Source organism: Leuciscus leuciscus (assembly GCF_965113295.1).
Source record: "Leuciscus leuciscus genome assembly, chromosome: 14".
Taxonomy (NCBI): domain Eukaryota; kingdom Metazoa; phylum Chordata; class Actinopteri; order Cypriniformes; family Leuciscidae; genus Leuciscus; species Leuciscus leuciscus.
This window is the reverse complement of record NC_138738.1, coordinates 33,481,377-33,508,409: the sequence shown is the minus strand read 5'-3', so window position 1 is coordinate 33,508,409 and position 27,033 is coordinate 33,481,377. Positions and strand designations below refer to the sequence as shown.

The following is a 27,033-nucleotide window of genomic DNA, read 5'->3' as shown; positions in this document are numbered from 1 at the left end:
TGGCCAGAGGATAGGCAGGACGTTCGTTCGAAAAGTAAGCTCGACAAACGCTTCCTGCCATCTCGTGCTCAGCCTCAGCGCAGAAGCCTTCCGTTTTTCCCCGATCTCCACACCGAGGTGTCGAGATCGTGGGGAAAACCAGTGTCATACAGAGTTTACACACCACAAACTTCCCACTATTCTTCCATTCATAAATATAAAGAATATGGTTATGGGGAGATGCCGAAGGTGGAGGAGACGCTTGCGAGCTATCTCTCTCCAGCAACGGCATCTTCCCTGAAGGCTCCTTCACTTCCCTCTAAGCCAGTAAAATTCACATCATCTCTGGTTCATAAATCGTATGCAGCCGCTGGTCAAGCTGCAGCGTGTCTGCATACGATGTCTATTATGCAAGCCTATCAGGCAGAATTATTGGGGGATTTAGAGGAGGGCGGGGGAATTGGTCCTAACACAGTGGCCGAACTACGCAGAGCCACAGATCTGTCTCTCAGGGCCACCAAGGAGACCGCTAAATCAATCGGGCGGTCTATGGCAGCCCTGGTGGCCACTGAGAGGCATCTGTGGCTCAGTTTGAGCGATATAAAAGAGAAAGAAAAGCACGTTCTCTTAGATGCTCCGGTTTCCACTGTTGGATTATTTGGTGATGCAGTAAACAGTGCGGTAGCTAAATCTCAGGAAGCTGCTAAACAGGCAGCTGCATTACAAAAACTTCTCCCCCGCCGTTCTTTCATTGAGGCTGCTGAGCGGGAGCAGCCTCCCTCCTCTAAAAAGAGCGCTGAACATCGTGCCACTCAAAAACAGAGTGTGTCCTCTCGTGCTCCCCCACAAAAATCTCGGGGACACGGAGGGCGCTCTCAAACCCAGCAGTCTTCGAGGGGTAAAACGGATCTGCGGACCGTTATTACCGCCAAGAAGGCTGCTGGGAAAAGGTCCTGACGTCCGAGGGCTCAGGACAAATGAGAGTAGTTCCCCCCGAAGCAGAGCGGTTAACACCTCTTTTTACGGTGCCCGTCTCTCTTCGGTGCCCTCAGGGGACCGTTCTGCCAACCCTGCCACCTCTGGTGTTACAGGGCGCAGCGGTCTCCGGCGAGCACATATCTCAAGGTCCACCCGGAAACGTAGTGGCCTCGGGATGCCCGCCCCCTCCGAGGAGGGTGCTAGAGCAGTCTGTTCGGTCGTTCCCTGCCGGTGCGCCGTTACAGGGCGTCGAACCGACTACTCAACAGCAACAAAATCCAGAAACCAGTCTCGAGAGGCTGGTACCTCTAGTAGAATCTTTGACAGCGTGGAAGCTACTGTCAAATGTTTCTCGTTGGGTCCTGCAGACCGTGGAAAAAGGGTATCAGATACAATTCAAGAAACGCCCACCTCGGTTTATGGGGGTCCTGCCCACAGTGGTGGGCCCCGAGCAGGTTCTGGTTATGGAACAGGAAGTAAACACTCTGTTAGAGAAAGGGGCCATAGAATATGTACCTCCCTCCAACAGGGAAACTGGGTTTTACAGCCGGTACTTCATAGTTCCAAAAAAGGACGGGGGATTGCGTCCCATTTTAGATCTTCGAGTTCTGAACGAGTCAGTCATGCAGCTCAAGTTCAAAATATTAACTTTGAGACAAATCGTGCCACAGATCAGGTCCGAGGACTGGTTTGTCACGATAGATCTCAAGGACGCATATTTCCATATTTCCATCCGTCCGTGTCATTGGAAGTTCCTGAGGTTTGCTTTCGGGGGCAAAGCATACCAATATCGAGTTCTTCCATTCGGCCTGGCTTTATCACCCCGCACTTTCACCAAATGCGTAGATGCAGCTCTGGCGCCTCTGCGCCTCCAGGGTATTCGCATCATGAACTACATCGACGATTGGTTGATTTTAGCTCAGTCGCATCAGTTGGCGGTTCAACATCGAGATGTTGTTCTCGCCCACATGAAAGAGCTGGGGTTACGGCTGAACGCCAAGAAGAGTGTGCTTTCTCCACTTCAGAGGACCACTTTTTTAGGCGTGGTTTGGGATTCAGTGTCGATGCAGGCGCACCTGTCACCGCCACGGATAGATTCCATCCTTGCAGCTGTGAAAAGTGTAAAGCTAGGCCAGCTACTCACTGTCAAACAGTTCCAGAGACTGTTGGGTCTCATGGCAGCAGCTTCCAACGTGATACCTTTTGGACTACTGCACATGAGGCCCCTGCAGTGGTGGCTCAGGACCAGAGGGTTTTCCCCGAGGGGCAACCCATTTCGCACAATCAAGGTCACGCGGCGATGCCTACGTGCCTTGGTTATGTGGAAGAAACCCTGGTTCCTGTCCCAGGGCCCAGTGCTGGGAGCTCCTTGTCGTCGCAAACTGCTAACGACGGATGCTTCCCTCACGGGCTGGGGAGCGATCCTAGAGGGTCGCTCATCTCAAGGTCTGTGGGAAGACCATCATCGTTCCTGGCATATCAATCGCCTAGAGATGTTAGCTGTCTTCCGGGCTCTGAGGAGCTTTATCACAGATCTCAGGGGACACCATGTGTTAGTACATACGGACAACACGTCGGTAGTCGCCTATATCAACCACCAAGGGGGTTTGCGCTCGCGCCCATTGTCCAATTTGGCACGCCATATCCTCTTGTGGTCCCAGGGGAAGTTGCTGTCTCTCAGGGCAGCCTACATCCCCGGGGTACAGAATATAGGAGCAGACACTCTGTCGAGACAGGGGCCGAGGCCCGACCCCGAGGTGGTGGAGCTGATATGGAGGGAGTTTGGCCAAGCACAAGTGGATCTGTTTGCGTCTCGAGAGACGTCTCACTGTCCACTTTGGTTCTCCCTCACGCATCCAGCTCCTCTGGGACTGGATGCTATGGTACAGACGTGGCCGAGGCTACGTCTGTACGCCTTTCCCCCAGTGGCTCTGCTCCCGGGAGTTCTGGAAAGAGTTCGCAGGGACCGGGTCCATCTACTTCTTATAGCCCCGCGCTGGCCGGGCAGAGTATGGTTTCCCGATCTTGTGTCCCTCCTCGACAGGCATCCTCTGGAGTTACCCGTCAGGAGGGACCTTCTGTCCCAGGCAGAGGGCTCGATATTTCACCCTCGGCCAGAACTGTGGAACCTGTGGGCTTGGCCTCTGAGGGGGCCCAGCTCATAGAGTCAGGTCTCTCAACTGAGGTTGTTGAGACCATTCTACAGTCCAGAGCTCCCTCCACGAGGAAACTTTATGCCCTGAAGTGGAGAGTATTCACTTCTTGGTGTAGTGACCGTCGGTTGGATCCAGTCAACTGCCCAATTGGTACAGTTCTGGAGTTCCTGCAGGACCGGTTCACTGCAGGTCTGACCCCGTCCACTTTAAAGGTTTATGTGGCGGCCATAGGTGCTTACCACATTCCTTTGGGTGGAATGTCTGTGGGGAAAGACCCTCTGGTATCTCGTTTCCTTCGTGGCACTTGGAGGCTGAGGCCTGCAGTTCGCTCTAGGGTGCCACCATGGGATTTGTCCGTTGCGCTGCAAGGCCTTTCCCTGGCCCCCTTTGAGCCCATTGAGGAGGTTCCTGAGAAGTTTCTAACTCTGAAAGCTCTGTTTCTTCTCGCCATCTCTTCTCTTAAAAGAATAGGGGATCTCCAGGCATTGTCGGTTGCTCCGTCATGCTTGGAGTTTGCTCCGGGTATGGTCAAAGCTTTTCTTCACCCTAGAACGGGCTATGTCCCCAAGGTCCCCACTAATGTGGCTAGACCTATTGTTCTGCAGGCCTTCTGTCCTCCTCCCTTTCAGAATGCGGACCAGGAGGCTAATAATTTGCTTTGCCCAGTTCGGGCGTTAGACGCTTATGTCCACAGAGCTGCCCTGTGGCGTAAAAGTGATCAATTATTTGTGTGCTTTGGGTCTCCTAACAAGGGAGGTCCGGTGTCTAAGCAAAGGATGAGCAAGTGGGTGGTTGAGGCTATCTCACTTGCTTATGAGGCGGCTGGACAGCCTTCTCCTTTGGCTGTCCGGTCGCACTCTACTAGGAGTATGGCGGCCTCTAAGGCCCTTATATCAGGAGTATCGTTACAGGACGTCTGTGATGCGGCAGGCTGGTCCTCACCGCACACCTTCGTCAGGTTCTACTCTCTGGATTTAGACTCTGCTCCAGGGTCTCATGTTTTGTCTTCTTAGTGCTGCTCACATGATTACACACAGGACAGAAATTTGTAGCTATGGAGGCGTTGGTATAGACGTTCCCCATAGCGTCAGTTTCGACGCAACGGGAGTTCCCTTGAAAGGGAACGCCTCGGTTACGACTGTAACCTCGGTTCCCTGAAGAGGGAACGAGCGTTGCGTCGCCTTGCCATATCTCCTTCATGCCTGTCAGCGCCACTTCAGACTTTACGAAGCTTTCGTTTTCTGTTTCGGGCCGGCTTTTATAGCTTCCTGGTACGTGACGTCACCCGCCTCTGACGTTCCGCCACACCATTGGACTGATTTGACATGTGCTTCAAGACGTCATCACGCAAAGCGTTCCCCATAGCGTCAGTTTCGACGCAACGCTCGTTCCCTCTTCAGGGAACCGAGTTTACAGTCGTAACCGAGGCGTTTGCTATTGAAGTTAGAAACGTGTATGCCAATGTTGTATGCAACTTTAGAGACGGTCCCTAAATGTGCGAATGTCCAATGTCAAGCCAATTTTACATTTACATTTAGTTATTTAGCAGATAAGCGATTTACAGTTAAACTAACAATAGGAAAACAATATGCAAGTGCTATGACAGTTTAAGCTAATGCAATACACGTAGGCATACTATATATATATATATATATATATATATATATATAGAGAGAGAGAGAGAGAGAGAGAGAAAATAGAATAGAATAGAATAGAATAGAAAGTGTTAGTATTAATTGATACTAGTAGATTGTTGATTTTATGCCAGTATATCACTACTACCAGGGCCGTGCAGAGACCTCTGGAGGGGCAGGTGCTCAAAGTATAAAAGGGGGCACATGGAACAAGGCTTTAAATAGGGCTGTGCTCAAAATATCAATACAGCAATATATCAATATGGATGATTCTGTATCGATACGGCAGCAAATGCATTGATGCAGTTTTGAAAAAGAAACAGAACAGGAAAGACTAATTTTAAGTTTAAAAGTTAAAAAATTTAAATAGCCTACAGAATAATAAAGAACAGCTGTTATAGTAAACTGTGTAGGACAAAATCAACGTGGCACACGTTTCGTACAGTACAGTATAGTTTTATTTAATGCCATGTCAGCATCTGTGGCTATTTTCATGGCATAAACAGATTTACAAAAATACAAGAGTTACATTTATACAATGAAAATAAAAACAAAGCAAACAGAAAAAAAATACAGCAATTAATACTTTACAATATTTTTTACATTAATGTGATACCTGTTCTGGTAAATTCTTACTTAAGTCCTTAAGTGAGTTTGCTGCCTTTGCTGTTGCTGCTGCTGCTGCTGCTGATGATGATACTGCTGGAGCTGATCTGAGACTGTAGACATTAAAACAAACATATAGGAGATATATTAGCTGATTAAACAATTTTTATGTGACCATGACAAGATGTAAAGATTACTGACAGTGTATACAGAACTGGCTCACAAGCTCACTGACCTGCTGTAAAGCTGACTCTGCCCAGGCTGCTAGGGGAGATGTTCACAGAGGCTGCTGCACACAAAACATAAGATACTGGTAAGCCCTACCAGTGTTGTGATCATTTTTAAGGCACTCTACGTTTTTTAAATAAATATTGTAATAATAATAATAGTTTAAAGTATAAATAACATAAAAAGACCAGACCCCTCGACGCCCGTGAAACTTTTCTCCCTAAACAGCAAGCTAACGTTACTTCTACAGCCTACACACAGACAGCAATGTAAACAACATTTCTGCATGCTCTCTTTACGTCGTTCTTGTAAAATAATAATAATAAGTAAACAACCATCATAAGCACTTCGCTGAGAATGAAACACCACTTACCAGCAGCCGCAGAGTTGAAGATATCCTCTGGTAGTGCGCGTAGCCGCGCAAATTTTAAAAATGCGCGTGCAGCGTGAGGAATCGTCCCGGTTGAGTTCGCCAGGTGAAAGGTCATCATGTGGGTCATTTAATTTACGGCTAAATTATTATTCATTAATTTTACTAATAGTTAGATTGGGCAGGCATCCACAAAAGGGCCTTTAATTACAAAAAAGGAGAGGAAATTTTGCCTTGAAAAAAAAGGGCACTTTGGGCACCAAGGGGCAAAAGGGCAGGTGCTCGAGCACCCAACGCCCCCCCCCCCTCTGCACGTGCCTGACTACTACTGTTGATTTTATGCCAGTATATCACGAAACGCTCAGCATGAAACTTTGCGCGTTAAGTTCATATTCTGAGTCCATCTTCTTGCCTGTAGCCTATATAGTAGCCTACTTCCCCAATAAGGTGCAAGATTGGTCTTTCATATCACTGTATTAGTCCATAAAGCGTTTTTTGTCCCAACGGAAGGGGAATCCTTGAGTATGAGGTATTGAGGGAAACCGATTATAATCCTGTTCATGGTAGAGAAAGCTGATGACATGTAGGCTACACAGGGAAAGTAACAATGAAGTTATTGAATGCAACATAAACACAGCTTTTGTGTGTTTATCATCTTTTCCGCATATACTGACACAGATAATCATTTTCATTTTATGAATGAATGTCTTCGTCAACAACAAGCGCTTTTGCACCATCTGATGGTGAGGTCGACTAACAGCAGATGGAGAGTATGCTCGGCAATCTACTGCTTTTCCTGCAGTTCCTGGACGTCAATGTTGAATTTACTGTCGAATTTGAACCACTGAATTTGTGGAAGCGAATTTGCAAAGCGAAATAAAATGGACCGAAAATTGCCTGTTGAATATTATAGGTTGTATTTTTAAACAGTTTGAATATTTTGGAAGTGAAATATGAAAGGTGAATATGGATTATTGAATTTTTAATAATGAAAAGGTGTTTGAAATGTTTTTAATTGAAATATTCACAGCTTAAATATTCAACCATGTTGAATTTCTGCTCATAAAAATGCAAGGCCTAAAAATACAATGCATTAAAATGCAAGCATGGTTAATGCAATGCCTATTATTTTTTTTTTTCAAGTAGTGCAATTCAACAGGCTTTTTATTTCAAAAACATTTGACATTATTTTACTTCCATAGGGGCCTTTGAGACAAAAGTTGAGAACCACTGCTGTAGACAGAGAACAACAGAATGGAACAAAATACAGGAGGTGAGACATTTTTAGAATGCCTTTTTTTTTTTTTACATTACAGAGCAATTATATTGGATCCTGCAATACTGAGAAAGCCAATAACATCTGAGGAGATTAGTAACTTAAAGGACTGATATGACAGATTGGAAGTTTAGTAGTGTGCAATTATCTTTATGTAGGTGCATCTTTGAGCGAATGCACGTGCGTATACAAAGTTCTGTCATGAAACTCTAGATGGCGCAGGCTAATTCGGTTGTTAAGTCGTGACGTAACCACTCTCCGATAATACTCTCTCTGGGTCCAAAGTCCAGGTCCTCTCTACCTACCTACCGCTTTCGCTAGTGTTTTGGTTATTATTGAGTGTTTTTACAATGCCGCAGTGCTGTGTCCCGTGTCCCGAGCTAACTCACTTCAACCTCGTAAATCTTCTTTTTCATTGATGCCTGGACTCTACCCTTAATTATGCCACCTGAGTGATGAGCTACACTAACCACTCTGTTGCTGTTAAAGGAATTTAAACCCTTTTTGACCGCCAAGGGTGCCTCACTAAGAAGGACGTGATCATAAATAAATTTACAGGTTCCACCATTGTTATTTCTGGACGAGAGGAGCGCTTGGACCCGGAAAAGGCTAAACGTGATGTGTGACGTCAGACTTAACAATCGGATAGGTCTTAATTCAAACTGCTTGCAATCACATCATTATCTATAGGGCACAGCTGATTGGTTCCGGCTGTACCAGTAGCCAGTGACCTTGCATGCTCAAACTTCAAATACTTGGTACATTTGCTGTAGCAGTGTAGTGCTTTCAGAAACCCTCCACCTTCCCCAGCTCCACCTGTATAGATCTGCTACAGGTAATTCATGTACACTATATTGTGCCGCAGCAGCATGTCTTACTTGCTCACAGCAGCGTGTCGTGTTTGTATTGGCAGTAGCAAGTCCCGTACTTGCCCTGCAGCCGCAGCAGCGTAGCAGATCTATACCGCCAACACCAAACACATCAACATTGTCATATTACCAATGTTGTTTTCGTCAACGATGACGATAACGAAATTATTTCGTTGACGCACCTTTTTTTTATGACGATAACGCGACGATGACTAGCTAAAAATGGCTCTAAGGTGACTAAAACATGACGAGACGTTTTCGAGTTTTCGTTGACGAGACGAGACGGAACGAAAATGATTATAAGTCTGACGTTCACAATGCATGTCATTTCTGCCTAATTTGCGTGAAATCTGTCTGTTTTGAGCTAAAAAAAAAGTATCAGCAATGCTGCCGCTTCCTATCCTTGTTTTGGGTACGCCCACCACCCGGCTGCCGCCATGCCGCGCATCAGATTCCACACAACAACAACACACCTGCGGCTGCGGCTAGTCACTCGCCACACATCTTCGATATGAGGCGCCGGACTGGACAAAAGCGAAACGAACTGCGCGAGCGAGCGACAGTGCGCGAGAGAGACCGAGTGTGTCTGCGCGCGAGAGAGACCGAGTGTACGCGAGAGACCGAGTGTGTCCGAGCATTAGTTTAGTGGGCTAATTGGTACAAAGTAATATATAATTATTATATAACTTAGATTATAACATAAATTATTATTTAACTAATTATATAATAAAGCCACAATTGCCAAAGTAAGAACGTTTTTATTCCTGGCTTTTTTTGAGTAAAACAGTGATTCCACTGTTACCACTTTATCTGTGTGTAATGTTGTAGTAGCTCAAAGTTTTTTGCTGTTTAAACTGTAAACCATTCCTTTATTACTGTGATTACTGGTGAAAATAGCCAATGTGCTGAAATTTTAGAAGAGCATCAATTCATGGAAAAAATATAACTTGAAATATGGGGATAAAAGGTTTCTGCCCAATGCGACAATGAAGTAGCCTACAGCTTGGAAGCACATCTCCATCAATGAGAAAGTCTAGTTTATTATGCAAAGGTTTTAAGGTTAACTGTTGTTTTATGAATTGCAACACTTGCTACAACCTGTCAAACCTAAGCCCATTTCCAATACTTTTTAACCTAAATTAATTTGTTAAAGACAACTTTTTTTTTTTACTAAAATTGACTAAAACTTGACTAAAACCTTTTTGTGTTTTCGTCGACTAAAACGATCAAGTTTATAAGTGACTAAAATGTGACTAAAACTAAAAAACATTTTACGTGAATTTTCCTGCTCAGCTACCGTTCGGACGCTCTTGCTTACTGCTCCGCGCTTTGCTCTATCGCTTTTATATTTTATCTTCTATATTTTTATATTTTAGCTCCTTTTTATCACCTAATTTTAACTTCAGCAAATCAGCACAGTGCTCAAACGACAAAGTTTGGATTACCACAAAAACGCAGAATTCTTCTACCCGACCAGCTTACATTCCGGGGAAAGGAAAACACAACTGCCTACAAGGATAAGAGAGAAAATGCCTCTTCTGGAATCTACTTGCTGCACTAACTGCCACAGACTTTTACAAAGGATTGCAGTTCTTGAAACAAAGTTATTTACGGGACCACCAAACCAGACGGAACACACAACAGAGCTTCGTCATGGACACCCTCAGCATATAGCCGGTGAGTCCCATGAAACTAGTGCTCCTCGACAGGTAGAGAAACAAGCCGATCAACTTACAAATCGATGGCACAAACAGGGAGCGAGACCCAAAGGCACTCGAGACATCAGATTGTCACGAGCCCCACATATTGCCGCAGTAGCATCCTCTACCCCACATACAGCTCTGACAAGGATTGCAAACACTGGTCTCCCACCAACACCTATACATCTTGAGAACAGATTTGAAGTACTAATGAATGTAAATGAGGAATCCCCAAACGTGATGAATGTGATCGAACACAGACTGTATCAGCCAGTAGCTAACACTGATGCTAACTGGCGCTCAAGGTCGAGCAGACAGCGGCACTCAGCTCAGAGCGCAGCCGAGCCCAGGACTCTGATAGTGGGGGACTCCATAATCAGAAACATTAGCAGCAGGGATACAACTACATGCTGCCTTCCAAAAGCAACAACTTCTGATATAAACAGGGAACTTCAGAACATTCTGATGAAACATAAGACTGCAAATTGACTCATAATTCATGTGGGGAAGAATGATATTCATAAAGAGCAGTCAGAACTCCTTAAGAAGGATTTCAATGAACTTTTTGAAACACTTAAAAGACTGAAAGTTCAAACATTCATCAGTGGACCACTCCCAGCAAGAGGAACAAACAGGTTTTCTCGGCTGCTTGGGATTAATACATGGCTGCAAAAAACCTGCAATATAAAAGGAGTAAACTTCATTGACAACTTCAATCTTTTCTGGAGTCAGAGACAACTATTTCATCGGGATGGCCATCACCCAAACAAACTTGGTTCAAGAGTGTTAAAGGACAATATCGACTTCTCCCTCAATCATCCTTCTGCAGTGTGTGTCAATCTGAACGACACACACACACCTGGAAACAGTATGAATGAACACGGGACTTCACTTCAGCAACAAAATGGACATGCGGTTGACATATCACACAAGGACAATGATAACACCACTGAGCCACAACAACCTCTGCTCACGGACACAATCTCAGCTGAGCCATGCCCACAGAGCTCACCACAGACAGACATATTAGAACTGCTCCAAGATTCAGCACCCAAGGACGACTTCCTGGAAAACAGCCAGGGAAGCCAGGACAGCATATCACAGCCTCCTATAACACCTGAGCAACAGCCCCTTTCACCAGATACTTTCTCACTCTCGCCAGCAACTCCACTTCTGTGCTTCTCACAGAAAATGGAAGAACTAGTGCATGCTGGAACCAGACTATCCCACTCTTTTGCTGCAAGCCCCCAGATACCAACCAAAAATCGTCAGGCACCTCAAACACCGAAGCCTGCGCGCCGAGCTCGCCCGCCCCCTCCTGTGAGAGCTCTTCGGCCTCTTCGGCCAAAACGCCAGGGCCCACACCCTCCTCCATCTGCTCGAGGTGAACCAAAAACAACTGATACCAGCTCTCAGTGATGTATGTCGGGTCCCCGCTTTGATAACAGTAACTTTCTCAAATGTTTACAGAACAAGCGGGAACCCAGTGTGCCTGTATCTTTCTCTATTGCTGTTCTATTACAAGATAGAAAGTCTAAGGCCTTCAATAGCCGTATAGCAAACCCAACTAATCTGGTGCCTATTACATGTCAAACTAAGATTGCTGTGGGGACAAAAAGTAAGACTGTTAAGTTAGCACTTTTAAACATTCGCTCACTTAAAAATAAATCACTTCTAGTCAACGACTTAATAACCACAAACAACCTGGACTTTATGTTTCTAAATGAAACCTGGCTAGAAGACAGCTGCAGTGCAACAATCCTCAATGAAACAGCCCCTCCTAACTTTACTTTTATGAGTGTCTGCAGAGCTGTTAAGAGAGGTGGGGGTCTAGCTGCTCTTTTTAAAGATATCTATCAATGTAAGCAAATATCATTTGGGAATTACCCGTCTTTCGAATATCTGGGTACTGTGTTAAAAGGTGCTCCTCGCATTTTACTTATCATTATTTACAGGCCTCCAAAATATTCTCCAGCCTTTGCTGAGGACTTTACAGAACTGTTATCAACAATTACCTCAGAGTTTGACTGTTTTGCCATTGCTGGAGATTTTAACATTCACATAGATAATGCAGAAAACAATATGGCAAAAGAAATCAAAACTGTTTTAAAAACTTTTGATCTGACTCAGCATGTACATGGACCCACACACAATCATGGACACACTCTAGATTTACTTATCAGTAAGGGTCTAAACATTTCATCGATTTTTATTAAGGATGTAGCACTGTCTGATCATTTCTGTATTTTCTTTGATATATTGATCTCTCCTGCCACTGAAGCTAGATCTGTGTCTGTCAAGAAGAGATGCTTAAATGAGAACACTAGTGTACTATTTATGAAGGCTATATCCTTAACACCAAGCATATCTGCTGACTCTGTTGATTTTCTCCTTGATTCTTTTAACTCAAAAGTTAAAAATATAATTGATGATATTGCTCCTGTTAAAGTCAGGAAGAAGAGTGGCAGACAAAAAGCACCTTGGAGAAACTCAACAGCAGTGCAACATATGAAAAGACAATGCAGAAAAGCAGAGCGCATGTGGCGGAAGACAAAACTTGTAGTCCATTATAACATCTACAAAGACAGCCTGCATGCTTTCAATATGGAACTAGGCAAAGCTAGACAGACTTTCTTCTCAAATATTATAAACAGCAATTTAAACAACACACGCACTCTTTTTGCTACTGTAGAGAGACTGACAAACCCCCCAAGCCAGATTCCTAGTGAAATGCTCTCAAACAGCAAGTGCAGTGAGTTTGCTTCTTTCTTCTCTGAGAAAATCAATAATATCAGAAAGGTGATCAGCACATCCTTGAGTTGCACTGGGGTCAGACAGATCAGACCACCTGAGAAAGTAGTTACTATGTCTGACTTCAAAGAAATTGATGGCAAAATTTTGGAAGAAACCGTACAACACCTTAAAACATCAACATGCGCCCTTGACACACTTCCCACATCTTTTTTCAAAAGTGTGCTAAACAGTTTAGAAGCAGATCTTCTAGAAGTGGAAAATGCCTCACTTCTCTCTGGGAGTTTTCCAAACTCCCTGAAAACTGCAGTTGTCAAGCCCCTCCTGAAAAAGAGCAATCTGGATAAGACCATATTAAGCAACTATAGACCGATCTCAAATCTTCCTTTCATAGGCAAGATCATTGAAAAAGTTGTCTTCAATCAGCTGAACAAATTCTTAAGCTCGAATGGATACTTTGACAATTTTCAATCTGGTTTCCGACCGCACCACAGCACAGAGACAGCGCTCATAAAGATAAACGATATTCGCTTAAATACTGATTCAGGCAAATTATCAGTGCTGGTACTACTCGACCTCAGTGCTGCATTTGACACTGTCGATCATAACATACTTCTTGACAGGCTGGAAAACTGGGTGGGGCTTTCTGGGATAGTCCTAAAATGGTTCAGGTCATACTTAGATGGGAGAGGTTATTATGTGAGTATAGGAGACCATAAGTCTGAGTGGACATCCATGACATGCGGAGTCCCTCAAGGCTCAATTCTTGCGCCACTCCTGTTCAACCTGTATATGCTCCCAATGAGCCAAATAATGAGAAATAACCAAATTGCTTACCACAGCTATGCAGACGACACACAGCTGTACTTAGCCCTATCGCCTAACGATTACAGCCCCATTGACTCCCTGTGCCGATGCATTGACGAAGTCAACAGTTGGATGTGTCAAAACTTTCTTCAATTAAACAAAGACAAAACTGAAGTTATTGCGTTTGGAAACAAAGATGAAGTTCTCAAAGTGAACGCATACCTTCACTCTAGGGGTCAAACAACTAAACATCAAGTCAGGAATCTTGGTGTGACACTAGAGTCAGACCTTAGTTTCAGTAGTCATGTCAAAGCAATAACTAAATCAGCATACTATCATCTGAAAAATATTGCAAGAATTAGATGCTTTGTTTCCAGACAAGACTTAGAGAAACTTGTGCATGCTTTCATCACCAGCAGGGTGGATTATTGTAATGGACTCCTCACTGGCCTTCCCAAAAAGACCATAAGACAGTTGCAGCTCATACAGAACGCTGCCGCTAGGATTCTGAGCAGAACCAGAAAATATGAACATATCACACCAGTCCTCAGGTCTTTACACTGGCTCCCAGTTAGATTTAGGATTGATTTTAAAGTATTATTACTGGTATATAAATCATTCAATGGCCTAGGACCTCAATACATTGCAGATATGCTCACTGAATATAAACCCAACAGATCACTCAGATCATTAGGATCATATCAGCTAGAAATACCAAGGGTTCACTCTAAACATGGTGAGTCTGCTTTTAGCTATTATGCCAGCCACAGCTGGAACCAGCTTTTTTGCCTATGAAATGCAGCACTGAGGTCGAGTAGTACCAGCACTGATTTCCTTTCATTTTTTTGCAGATGATACGCAAATTTACTTGCCTATGAGTAAAAACCATAAATCATCATTGGATTCACTTAAAGTCTGCTTACAGGAGGTAAAAACTTGGCTGTCAAATAATTTTTTATACTTAAATGAAAGTAAAACTGAGCTTATCTGGTTTGGAGGTCCTGCCTTGAGTGATCTTCCTATCTTAGGAGAACTGTACCCCTATTGTACACCAGTGGCAAGAGATCTTGGGGTAATGTTGGATTCCTCCTTAAAGTTTGAAAAACAGATAAACTCAGTGGTGAAATCTGCTTTCTTTCATTTAAGACTCGTGGCAAAGGTGAAGCCTTTTTTAACTAAAAAAGATTTAGAGACGTTGATCCATGCTTTTGTGTTTTCAAGACTTGATTATTGTAATTCATTATACATTGGTGTCTCCCAAGCATCTTTACGTCGGCTGCAAGCGGTACAAAATGCTGCAGCCAGACTTTTGACAGGGACCCGTAAATATGATCATGTCTCTCCTGTTTTGGCCTCCCTGGGTTGGTTGACCATTCGAGATAGAGTTGATTTTAAAATGCTAGTCTATGCCTATAAGAGCTTAAATGGACTAGCGCCATTATATCTTTCCGAACTTCTTGAGGTCCATAAGCCCTCTAGAGCTTTAAGATCTGCAGAGAAAGGGATTTTGTTGTCTGTACCACGCACAAAATACAAGCAACGGGGTGATAGGGCCTTTGCTGTAGTTGCCCCTAGGCTATGGAATATGTTACCGCTTTATATCAGGTCTGCTCCAACTTTAGGCAATTTTAAAAGCCTTTTGAAAATTCACTTATCTCAGATGTTCTCTTTAGGTGTAGAGGGTTGAGCTCTTGTGCATTTATGTCTTACTATGTGGATCTTACTGTGGTGTTTTAGTGTTTTATTATTTTTATTTTTATTTTATTTTTTATTTTAGAATTGCTTGTACAGCACTTTGGTACAACTCACTGTTGTTGGAATAGTGCTTTATAAATAAAGAAAGAAGAAGAAGAAGAAGAAGCTTCCAGAAGAGATCAGATGTGCTCCTACAGTGGTCACATTCAAATCCAGACTCAAAACACTTCTGTTTAGCTGTGCATTTACTGAATGAGCACTGTGCCGCTGTTCGTCCGACTGTTTGTACTGTACTGTATTTTACTCTATTTTTCTAAACTGTTTTAATTATTCTTATTTCTTTTAATTATTTTAATTTCTCCTATGTCAGCAGGGCATTTAGCCCGAAACTGTAAATGCCCACTCAGAAGGTGATAATGTGAAAGTGACGTGTATTAATGTGGGTTTGAAAGTAGAACAGTATTTAAATGACGATATTAAAGTTTTCGTCTGAGAAAGAATGTGAACGCAGTGCTAAAGTGCTAAAGAAAGTGAAAAGAACGTGTGAGTAAATGAGGGAGAAAAGAAAGTTAAAGGAAAGTTGATAGATGGAAGTCGTAAGAAGATTGAAGGTTAAAAGAAGGTTGAAAGATTTAAGTCTTAAGGGAATCCTTTGAAAGAAAGATCTATAATAATATTCTTTTTTTATTTTTTAAAAGTACTGTATTTTATTTTATTTTTCTAAACTGTTTTAATTATTCTTATTTCTTTTCATTATTTTAATTTCTTCTATGTAAAGCACTTTGAATTGCCATTGTGTATGAAATGTGCTATATAAATAAACTTGCCTTGCCTTGCCTTGCCTTGCCTTTTCGTCCAAAAGACTAAGACTAAAACTAAAAGGGCTGCCAAAAACAACACTGCATATTATCATGCCAAACACTCAGAGAGTTGTCATGACAGAAGTATGTTTGTATGTCTTATTATTATGCGTTTTATAGTAAGTATAAAGGTCTGAAAGAAATGCTTGCATGCGCATGAGTCTGAGTGTGTGCATGTTTTATAGTCTGGAGTATATGTCAGTCTGTCTTCTGCACAGAACTCTCACGACCATGTGCTTTTGAAGCCAGAGTGCTTCTCTTTGAAGATCTGCTTCCCTCCCTCTTCTTCATTAAGTCTGTGTTCAGTAGCAAGAGTAATAGGAGTGTGGAGAGCGACATGTTCTCAGCAGGAGAGAGGGGGAATCTGAGCCCCATTAGTGTGCAGGTAGGCAGCCTCTGTCAGTGTTAATTTCTGCACATGTCTTCCTCGTGAGTTGCCATGGTTCTAAAATAATCTGCCTTTTGAAAGTGCGGCAGGGTGAAGAGAAGCCAGGGAGGCGAAATCATACCTCACTTCATTGCTCTAAATCTACATCACATCTGTTAGAATATGAAAACTCCGAGAGGTGGACAGGAGGGAGAAGAACAGGGTTTCACTCTGAATCTCCTGCTGTGTTATAGAAAACGGCTCGATCTATATGAATTTAAATGAGTCCTGATGCTCTTCCTCAGTCCCTCGTCTGCAGCGAGTCTGTTTATGTAGTGATTTGAACTATGTTGCTTGTCTCTGATGGGTTTTTTTTTTCCAATATGGGAGGAAAAAAACAAGGCAGTCTGTAGCTAAAGTATCTCCATTCTCCATTAATTAGCATTTCGAAATAACAGTGTTTTCTGATGAAATATTATCTGAAAAGCATGTGGTGTGAATGGAAAATATTTCATTATATTATAGTAGATATTTTTGAAGTGACACTCTTAAAAACATGGAATTGGCTTTTCCCTGTCTGCTGCTTTGGTTTGCACAGTCTGCGCTGACTCCAGAATAATGAATTACTCTGCATGTTCAGCTCAGGTGATTGGCTCAACAAACCCTCTTACTCAGAACTGAGTGCCACGGGCAAAGATGGCAACAAGCAGGTTGAGTACTTGGCAATAACAAGGTTGAGTACTTGCCAAACAACTGCAATCGAGATGAATGGGGATGCTAACGGATAGCTTTTTCCAAACACTACAGACCTCAAGGGTGTCATCACCACCGGTGTTAGGGAAAGTTACTTGTAAAAGTAATGCGTTACAATATTGCGTAAATACATAATTGCATTTTTTTTTGCATTACTTTTTCTTGACTTGAACTACAATAACCATCATGTTTACAAAGCTCATTCAATGCTTTGCTCTGTACCTTACCCACTATTTTTCTCAACTTGGGGACAGGAGAGTTAGTCAGTCAATATCATCAGTCAATAAATGGGAAAACAAAGTAACTTGCGTTTCTCATTTGAAAAAGTAACTTCGAAATTTTGTTGTAAATTGGAACCACACGTTACTTGTAATGTGTTACCCCCAACACTGACCACCACTACATTGCACTCTAGTGGTTATAAAATAAGAGCCCTAAAATACATTGAACAAAGTTTACATTCATTGCAACATTATGCAAATAAGCAACATTCCTGTAGTTCAAACATTATAGCATGACGCTAGCAATGCCAAGGTCATGGGGTTGATAATTCTAATGCATTGAATTGATCAAAAATGTATACAGTACTTTCAATGCAATGTACTGTAAGTGGCATTGGATAAAAGCATCTGGCAAATGCTTTTAAGTTTAGAAGTTTTAGATATTTCATGTATGACATGATGTACATTCAGGTAATTTTTGTCAGAATAAAATGGACGCTTTTTACTCCCTGGCATAGACAGGATGCTTTTTCTTTGCTAATGCATCATGATAAAGAACTACCAAAGCACATTAGGTGTGTAATTGAAGTTTTATCTTTGTATTTCATCATTCTTATACTATCAGAGAGAATGATGCGAGGTATTTGGTCACAAGTCTGTCTATAGTGTTTTCTGGAAAGCTTAAATCACTGTTCTTTATCAACAGTACACAAACTACTATAAACTAAATTGAACATTAAACATTAGCAATTAGTTATTATCATGAATAGTAATTTTTTTCTGCCATAATTCTGTAATTGGCTAGGGATGTGAGTATCATTAACAGCTTCAGTTATTACTCTGAACGATTACATTTCTTTACCAGTTCAATTAATGAATTTTTTTTTTTTTTTTTTTACTTAAGTATTTGGTATAAATAAATGCACTCCACTGTAAAGTAATGAGATTATTTTTAAAAAAGAAATACATTTTTGAAAAAATCTTGCAAAACGTGTGTTTACAGAGACTTTTTATTTACTTTTTGATTTGAAGTATTTTTAGAGGTGGCAAACACAATCCAATGTTCTCTAAACTATACACAGTACGATATGTTTTAAAGAAATTAAGTTTTATTTAGCATGGACACAATAAATGTATCAGAAGTGACAGTTCAGTCTTTCACGTTGTTACAAAATAAATTTGTTTTAAATAAATGCTGTTCCTTTCAACTTGCTATTCATCGAAAGGCAAATCACAGCATTGATAAAATATGAAATGTTTCATGAGCACCAAATCAGCATATTAGAATGAATTCTGAAGGATCATGTGATCATGATGCTGACTTCTTTCAAAAACATTAAGACATCTTACCAACCCCAAACTTGAGTGTATATAAACAACACTAAATAAAAACTATGGTTATATATTTCATTCATTAATATTTATGAAACACCTCATGTGTATACTTAAATACACATTATAGGAATTTATAGAATTTTATAGAATTCAGTGCCTATATTTCAGTCTGTTTTTGATTTAATAAAAGAATGGAATCATTAGAGAGTCATTTGTTTTGGGAATCAGACTACTAAAGCTGTATGTTTGTGATTCACTAAAATAACCAACTTAGCGTCATTCATTCAGGAATCTGACTAGATTGGTCAAGCTGTCTATTTCAGGCTGTAGATTCAGTATTTGTGGCACCAGTAAAAAAATATATTATTAAATATTATTAAACTCATAGTCAGAGTATTTAAGAGGTATTCTGTCTCCATCTGAATAAGAACCGGTTTTCAATTCCCAACGCTATAATTGAAAGTCTGTGTTTAAAAAAAGAGCTTCCCACTGGTATTTATAATGGTGTTCATGTGCATTCATGTGTAGTCACGATCATTCACACATGACTTAAAAGCAGCATTAAAACCAAGCACACACCCTGGACAGGTCAAAACCTCTCTGTGGACACCTGCAGACAGGCTGGTATACATATAACGCATCTATATGCAGGTAATCGAGCCCCTGCAGCTCGTGATTCGCTGAGGCCACAGGGGTCTCTCTTAGACACACACGCAGGCTGTTTAAAGCAGTTAAACCCAGGATCCTCTGCTGTGACTGATGCTGATTAAAGCCAGCACCTCAACAAACACATGCATTCTAATAGAGGAAAGTGTGGTTTTGGTCAATCTTCCTTTGAAGCTGCTGTGTGTAATTTTTGGGATGTTACAATACTTTCTCCTATCCAAGCTTAATGTGCAGAGACAACTTTTAGTAAGCTGTTTGTAGGTTCATTTCACCAAAAGTGTAAACACTAGGGCTGCAGTACATGCATCCATTCTAAAGAGAATAAATGTCAGTTCAAACTAGTTTAGTCCATTTATGCAAGTTTTTCAGTCATGAAGAACACTTGCGGTCTTTGCACTTGAACATTTAGATCTTTACACTTAGAACAGTAGAACTTTTGATTACCCGTTGGGACACACTGTGTTGTAAAAATGCATGTGTTTAGAGCTTTATTTTGATTTTCAATACTTTGCATTGTAAAATAAACTTCTAAATGTTTGTCCCTACGTAACAGACGACACAATTTGGAAATTGTGGTGCTTCTAATGAATTGATGAATAGCAGTTGCATACAATATACACATACTCATCTTTTTGCACCAATAAAATGTGCAACACTATATTTGACTAACTAATCTTATGTAATATTTGATTAACTTAACTTATAGTGAAATGTATTCCTCAACATCTCACGGGGCACGTGAGTTCCTGAACATGGTGCATGATGGGATAGCTTAGTGTGGGTTTAGTATGCGTTAAGCCAAGGGCACTGAGCTTAGAAGACATGGGACAATCTTACACACTTACCTCCTGTTGCGTGCATGAACTCTCAAGTGGCCAAGACCGCAACTATGGGTATTTGGAAAGGCCCTCCCTCTTCCCCTCATGTGTTCCTGTCATGTGGTTCCTTTGGTTCATGTGTTGTCTTTCCATTGGTTCATTGTTTTGATTGCTTTCAGGTGTCTTGTTTAGTCATTAGTCTATGTGTGTATAGCCCTCTTGTTTCTATTGTCTCTATAGCTTTGTGTGTGTCAACCTATAAGTCTTTGATTTTTGTATACGTTCTATTTGATAAAAAACTGCACTTGGATGTAATCATCTCACCTACAGTGGATTAGGTGTCAACTATTTCATAATATTACTGTTTTACTGTATTTTTGATCAAATAAATGCAGCCTTTTAACTTTTTGAATAGATCCAGTCCATTAGAGGACTAGAATATCAGAACACTGATATTCAATTATGTACGGTACAAGGGCCTCATAATTTAATTATCAGTGTGACCCAACATAAAATCACATTCTATAAGCAGAACATTTTGAACTTTCCACAACCTCGGCTATTAAAGGTTTAACACAGACGATGATCAGTTTTAAAGGCCAAGCGCATCAAATAGCAGTTCAGAACCGTTAAAGTAATGAAGATGGGTGTAAGTATGGGCATGGTGAGGACTGTGTAGAAGATAAGACTTAACTTGTGTATAATCCAGAGAGAGTTCAGTCTTCAATCTCATCACGCTGTAATGAAACACTCGGCTCATTGTGGGTTAATCATGTGGCACGCTGGTACACTGGCACTCTGCCATCCTGGCACCGCCGCTCAGATGTTATTCAGTTATTCAGAACAGTAAAGCGGCCCCTCTTTGATAATTGTGCTTCATGTGACCTGATTAATGCTGCAACAATTTCACACCAACACTGTCCTTAATTGCAGTTCTGATGATTTTATAAATTCTTCTGCACAGCTGCACAGAAATAGGCTCATAATACTGCCATCATAAAATCAGATTAATTAGTCAGACTATAGCATTTACAAAGGGTGGCCTTACAAGTTGTAATGTCTTTGTTATTCCCAATCTGTTGATGTGTATAGATATTAAAAAAGCTTCAAAATCAAACAATATGCTTTTATTCTAGAGTTTTGCTGATGGCCAGTGATGCTGTATCTGATCATCTGCAGCAAACACTATATAACATTGTAAAATATGATTAAATTTAAAATATCTGTTTGTGTTTTCTATTTGAATTTTAAAATTGATTAATTTATTCCTGTGATGGCAAAGCTGAATTTTCAGCATCATTACTCCAGTCTTCAGTGTCACATGATCCTTCAGAAATCATTCTGATATTCTGATTTGATGCTCAATAAATATTTCTTTCAATTATCAATGTTGAAAACAGTTGTGCTGCTTCATATTTTTGTGAAGACTGTGACACATTTCAGGATTATTTGATGAATATACAGTAAAGTTCAAAAGAACAGCATTTTTTTTTAAATATAAATAAAACATTATAAATGTAACATTATAAATGTTAAATGTATGATCAATTTAATACAATCTTGCTGGATAAAAATATTCATTTCTGTAAAAAATAAAAAAATGGTACTGACCCCAAACATTTGAATGGCTGTGTATATCAGTATATCAGTGTGTATTCAGTTTCAATATTTCTATTTTAATATGAATTTCAACATTTAACAAGTTCCTCATTCAGCCCTTGTCTTGTTAATAATCATGCATGTTTCTAGACCTATGCAGTTAATATTAATATTAGTTGATTTTAATATTTTGTTATAAGCTATTTTTTAATAGCAAGCATAAAATGTTGCTACTGACAGATATCCTTGAAATAGGTGTGCTTAGAGATCACACCTGTCTCTGGGACAGTGTCAAGGGAACCTTGAAACACTCTCTGCCTGTCAATCATTGTGCATGTTTGGGTCTGCTGACATCAGGCTGGCTGACACGTCTTTGGGGGGGTGGGCTTTCTTCCAAAGTTCCAAATTATTTTGAGGTTTAATTTGTATGTATAGTCTGATTCAGACTTCTTTTTTTTTTAACCGGTAACATTCAGAATTTATCCTTTTGTGTTCTATGGAAGAAAGAAAGTCATACGTGTTGGGTGTAATATGAATATTATAGTAAATAATGGCAGAATTTACCCATTTTTGGGAAGAAATATCCCTTTAATTTCCCAAATGCATGATGTGTGCATGCGTGCGCACAAAAACATGATGGGTTCTCATGTTTTATGGGGACTTTCCATAGACACTGATTTTTATACTATACAAAGTGAGCTGCATATTCTATCCCCTAACCCTACACATCACAGAACATTTTCTGCATTTTTGCATTTTCAAAACACATCACATGATTTATAAGCTGGTTTCCTCATGGGGACCAAAACATTGTCACCACAAGGTCAACAATTACTGGTATTAGTAATACCCCCCCCCCCCCCCCCACACACACACACACACACACACACACACTGGCAAAACCCCATTATCAATCCGGACACACCGACGCATCAATGCGACAGGATTAGGATGCTGAGGCTGTATCAGGGAGGCATGATGGGAATGCAGAGACAATAGCCATCATGATGATAATACAGAGAACACTTAGCAGCTCTCCAGTTCAACACCTCTGAGTCTGCTTCGCTGTATGTGGTTAGTAGGGTATTCTGAATGGTTACTAGGGTGTTGTTGGTTTCTATTTGGTTGCTTACTGGCCCGCCAAAATGTCTTAATGATATTCTGTTTTCTAATGGCTCAGGTTCCTTTATTGAACTACATGATTTTTTTTCATATTTATTTTTATCTTTAATACCTTTGCTAGTCTGATAGCTTAGTAAAGCAAACACATTTCTCTTCAGCAAAGCCAATGAGTTGAGGTATCATTCATGTCTGTAGCACAAATGCAGGATGTGTTATGTACTGAAGTATAATACTTATGGTTAGGTGTTTGTTCAAATTAAGAAATCAAAGTATGTGCAATTGTAATACTGATGTTTTCCTTACAAAACTCTTCAGAGTGAGAAATGGCTTGTTTAATCTGTAGTCTATTAATGTTCCACCTTCAGCATTGCCAGAGGTAATAAATGACGACATTTCAAGACAGAGACAGACAAAGAGAGTGTAATTATTAGATTTATTTATAACGCAATCTGATTCTTTTCAAGATCTCTTTTTCACAGAAGCGCGCACACACACACACACACACACACACACACACACACACACGTTTACTTGGCTATCTAAATGGGGACATTCCATAGAGATAATGGTTTTTATACTGTACAAACTGTATATTATTTCCCCTTACACTAACCATACCCCTCAACCTACCCATCACAGAAAACTTTATTTTTACTTACCATTAACATTTTATTATGTGAATGTTGATTGTTATATAAGGAAATTATTTACCTGAGGGATATTGAACACAGATAAATATATATTGTGTTGCGATCTTTCTTTCTTTTTTGTAAACTCTGTGTACACAAACAATGTTCTCAATGCTGGAGTTCATGTGTAGAGCCCCTGGTGTTACTTCGAGCAAATTTTCATGTTGTGTCGAGCCTTCTTAGTGATTTAAAAATAGTGATTTTTGATGCTATCATAGTCGTGCTCTTAGCACTCCCATTCAAAAGGCGATTTGACCGAAAACGAAAATACGGTCAAACTTAAAAGTGGCGTTTCCATTCTAATTATGCTTTTAAACTAAAGTTTGCCTCGGGTAGATTAACAAACTAGATTAACAAAGACTCTGGATTGCATTTTGGCGAGAGTTACCCTTTAAAGGTGATCTAAGTAACTTTTTTACCTTAACTGAACAGCTTTGGAGTCATTGGAATGGTTATATTACTTATTTCGGGTTGAATGGTGGTCGTTTCGCACCCCCCTGGTGCCCGTGAGCGGAAAATCCGCACTTGCAACTTTGAGCCGGCGGGCCACCGGCCGCCGCGTCAGGAAGTATCGCGTGATATCAGGTGGTCTCGCGATGTAAACAATTGCTTTACGGCCAAAAGAAATCTGATAAAATGCATTTCATTATTGCGCTCCCTCACGCTGTTCGAACCCGAATGAAGAAGACGTTTTAAAGAACGTCCCATCTGCTTTGATGTCGTTGATCTACTTAGCCTCTGGTGTCTAAGAATCGCCAACGAGTTTTTACAACAGTGTTGTCAAATATCTATTCCGAAGCTGTGGGGGGAGCTCTAGAGAGAAACCTGCGAGCAAAAAGCGAGAATACAGCGAAGAAATCCCGAAACTACTGAGCCCTGCTTTAATAATAATCTTTTGATATTACTCCTCCTCCACATTTATTAAATCTCTAAGCCCCACAATTTTTTTTAATAATGTTTTATTCATAAATTTAAAACATGTTCAACAAAGAAGTGAATTCAATTCATTACTGTATGATTTTTTATTAACTTAATAGATTCAGAAAAAATGAATGTCATGTTATTAACCCTATAATTTTGTTCATTTTAATGCTATTATCATTGAGATCCTCATTCGTATCCAAATGGTGTGATATTAAAACAAATTATATCCATTAAATATGTTTTATGTATAATCTACCTATACATAAAGTTTTGAAAAGCTTGTAGTTTGAGAAGTATATCAATTGAATATTGCTGCATTACACAGGTTTGATGCACAGTCTATTTTAAAATCCCTCAGCTGCAATCAGAGAGCTGATAATGCTTGTCAGAATGATGCTGGACTCATATAATGCCTCAGTGCATTCTGCATTATTGTTGATGCCAATGACTGACTCAATATCCTGAGTTTTGGATTCAGAAGTGTAACAAAAAGGAAATGGAAACTGCACACTGTGATAGAGTTGTGGCTTCAATGCATCTATGATGAGGCATCATTTCTGATATATTCCAGCTCTTGAAATCATTTTTGTAGCCCCGACGATATAGAGATCTCTTTTTGCTCTTGTTTTGTTTGATTTGAAAAAACATCAATCTCTGCACAACTTCTCCAAAAGAAGATATCGCATACATTATGTAAGAACTAAAGCCACCTTACATTCCAATGGACATTCGTATGACTATATTACTACTGTGATCGGACTAATTAAGTTCACGTGGAAACTGTAAGCTTATTTCATGTTTTATGCTAATTGTGCTGTATTTGTATTCGTTGTCGTGTGCTAAACTGATAAGATAGTATTACTTTAATGAGTTTCGTAATGCATCCCAATTTACCAGACTATTGACTATAAACTAGGTTCAGTACAAGTTAAGCTCAATGAACAGCATGTGTGGCAATTGTATTTGATTACCACAAAAAGACATTTCCAGTTACTTCCTTTTATTAAAAAAAGCAAAAATCTGGGTTACAGTGAGGCGCTTACAATGCGAATGAAAAAGCCTGTAAACCAAAAATACTCCTTTTCAATAATATAGCCACAAGACGTAGAGTGTGTGAAAAATATTTTTTTTTACTTTAAGTTTAAAGTTATATCTGATTTTACAAATTATAGTGTCGCCAAAAACAAAATTCCTTAAACCCTAAAACCCTACAACTATTGTAATAATGATTTAAATGGCTTTACAGCACAAACAATACTTTACATTATAAACATTATAAAATAAAAAATGTAATAATAAATTCTACAAAAATGACCCCCTTTCACTTTCATTGGAAGTGTCTTGGAATTGGAATCCTATTCAGATAGCGCTAATGAAGCCATTTAAATTCTCCAGAAATCTGTCGAGCTTTCCGTTGAATTCTGCAGACTTATAGCTTATAGGTTTCTCATTTGCTCTGACAATATTCTGGAGAATAGAAGTGTCAAGCCAGTCTGTGCCTTTGAGCTGTCATAAGTTAACTGCGTTTGGGGGATTGAAGATAATACAAACGCTCTATCCAAACAATTTCCCATATAAAATTGACTTGTTGAGTGACCCCGTCACTCAAAGAGCTGTGTGATGGAGGAACGTGGGAATGTACTGATCACAGGGGTCAAAGGTCATAGAGAACCAAAGATTGCGGTTCCTATACCTCTATCTTTCTCCTCCCCCTCACTTGCTCCATAGAGATGGAGTCAAACATGCAGCATGAACTGTTGTACTGAGAAAAGACCTAAAATCAAGCAAAGCTGCTGCACTGCTGACCTACCGGCCAGTGCAGCTAAAACTGAACACAAGTGGGACAAAATAAAGTTTACTCTTGAAAAAAGATATGAGACCTTTAATTTGACCTCGGAAGCGGTTCGTTTTGGAGAACAGCAGACAAACCCATTTGATGTTGAAGCCAGCTACAAGTTAAAAGCACACAAGAATTGCTTTATTTTCAGTGGATGTTTTCAGCTGTGAGTTTATATAACCAGAGAAGTGATCATTGGGCTTCATGTTCCTTAAAAACTCACATAGGTATAATACTAAATCTACAACCCACACACAAACATGTGAAAGCAAAAATCACACTCAATCTCAGAGGTTGACATCACCCTTATACCACCTCTAATGGAATTTTTTAGCATGTTTGCAAAAGTAAAGCAATATGCTGATTCGCTGGATTACACAAAGCTTCCCATAATGCCTTAATCTGTCTTGAAATTTAATAATGTCAACAGTGCACTGTGAATTTGCTCACGATTACAAGCTGCTGCGTGTGCGATTTGAATTTCTATCGAGTGCATCCTCCTTTCACAGCCATTTGCATTTTGATTTCCATGCCAACAGATCAGCTCTCCTGATGAAAGCAAAATAATTCGCCTGGATCCAAAACCACAGACAGGGTCAGGAGAGTCTATTAGGAGGAGCTGGAGAGGATGGACTTGATTTTGAAACAATATACGTTGCGTAATGTTCCCTTGAGTCTTGTGACATAACATGTCTAATGCAGTTGGTGACAAATAGCAGAAAATTACTATGTAGAAGAGCGTCATTTGAATATGGCTGCAGAAGCACTTGTATGTTTCGGTTTTAGCACAGTA

General features: G+C 40.5%; 2 protein-coding genes across 4 annotated transcripts in view; both read right to left on the bottom strand.

The window, feature by feature from the left end:
- Positions 1 to 27,033, bottom strand: part of iqcb1 (IQ motif containing B1) — a 364,203-nt gene that overhangs the window by 206,704 nt on the left and 130,466 nt on the right. The window lies entirely within an intron of this gene.
- Positions 5,146 to 6,248, bottom strand: LOC309474561 (uncharacterized protein). 3 transcript variants are annotated; one of them, XM_082137084.1, is made up of 4 exons: positions 5,955 to 6,248; positions 5,764 to 5,832; positions 5,589 to 5,642; positions 5,146 to 5,466 (listed from the first exon to the last, which is right to left on the bottom strand). In XM_082137084.1, exons 1-4 carry the CDS (start codon positions 6,079 to 6,081, stop codon positions 5,384 to 5,386), a joined length of 333 nt encoding a protein of 110 aa, XP_081993210.1. In that variant the 5' UTR covers positions 6,082 to 6,248; the 3' UTR covers positions 5,146 to 5,383. The 3 variants fall into 3 exon arrangements, 1 of the variants encoding a protein (XP_081993210.1); XR_014197380.1 differs by lacking the exon at positions 5,764 to 5,832; XR_014197379.1 differs by lacking the exon at positions 5,764 to 5,832 and having other exon boundaries at positions 5,146 to 5,642.

Coding starts and splice junctions, on each gene's coding strand:
- LOC309474561 (XM_082137084.1), bottom strand. CDS start 6,081: ATGACCCACATGATGACCTTTCACCTGGCGAACTCAACCGGGACGATT. Junction 5,833..5,954: donor CTTCAACTCTGCGGCTGCTG/GTAAGTGGTGTT, acceptor GTCTGTGTGTAG/GCTGTAGAAGTAACGTTAGC. Junction 5,643..5,763: donor CGTCGAGGGGTCTGGTCTTT/TTATGTTATTTA, acceptor TTTTGTGTGCAG/CAGCCTCTGTGAACATCTCC.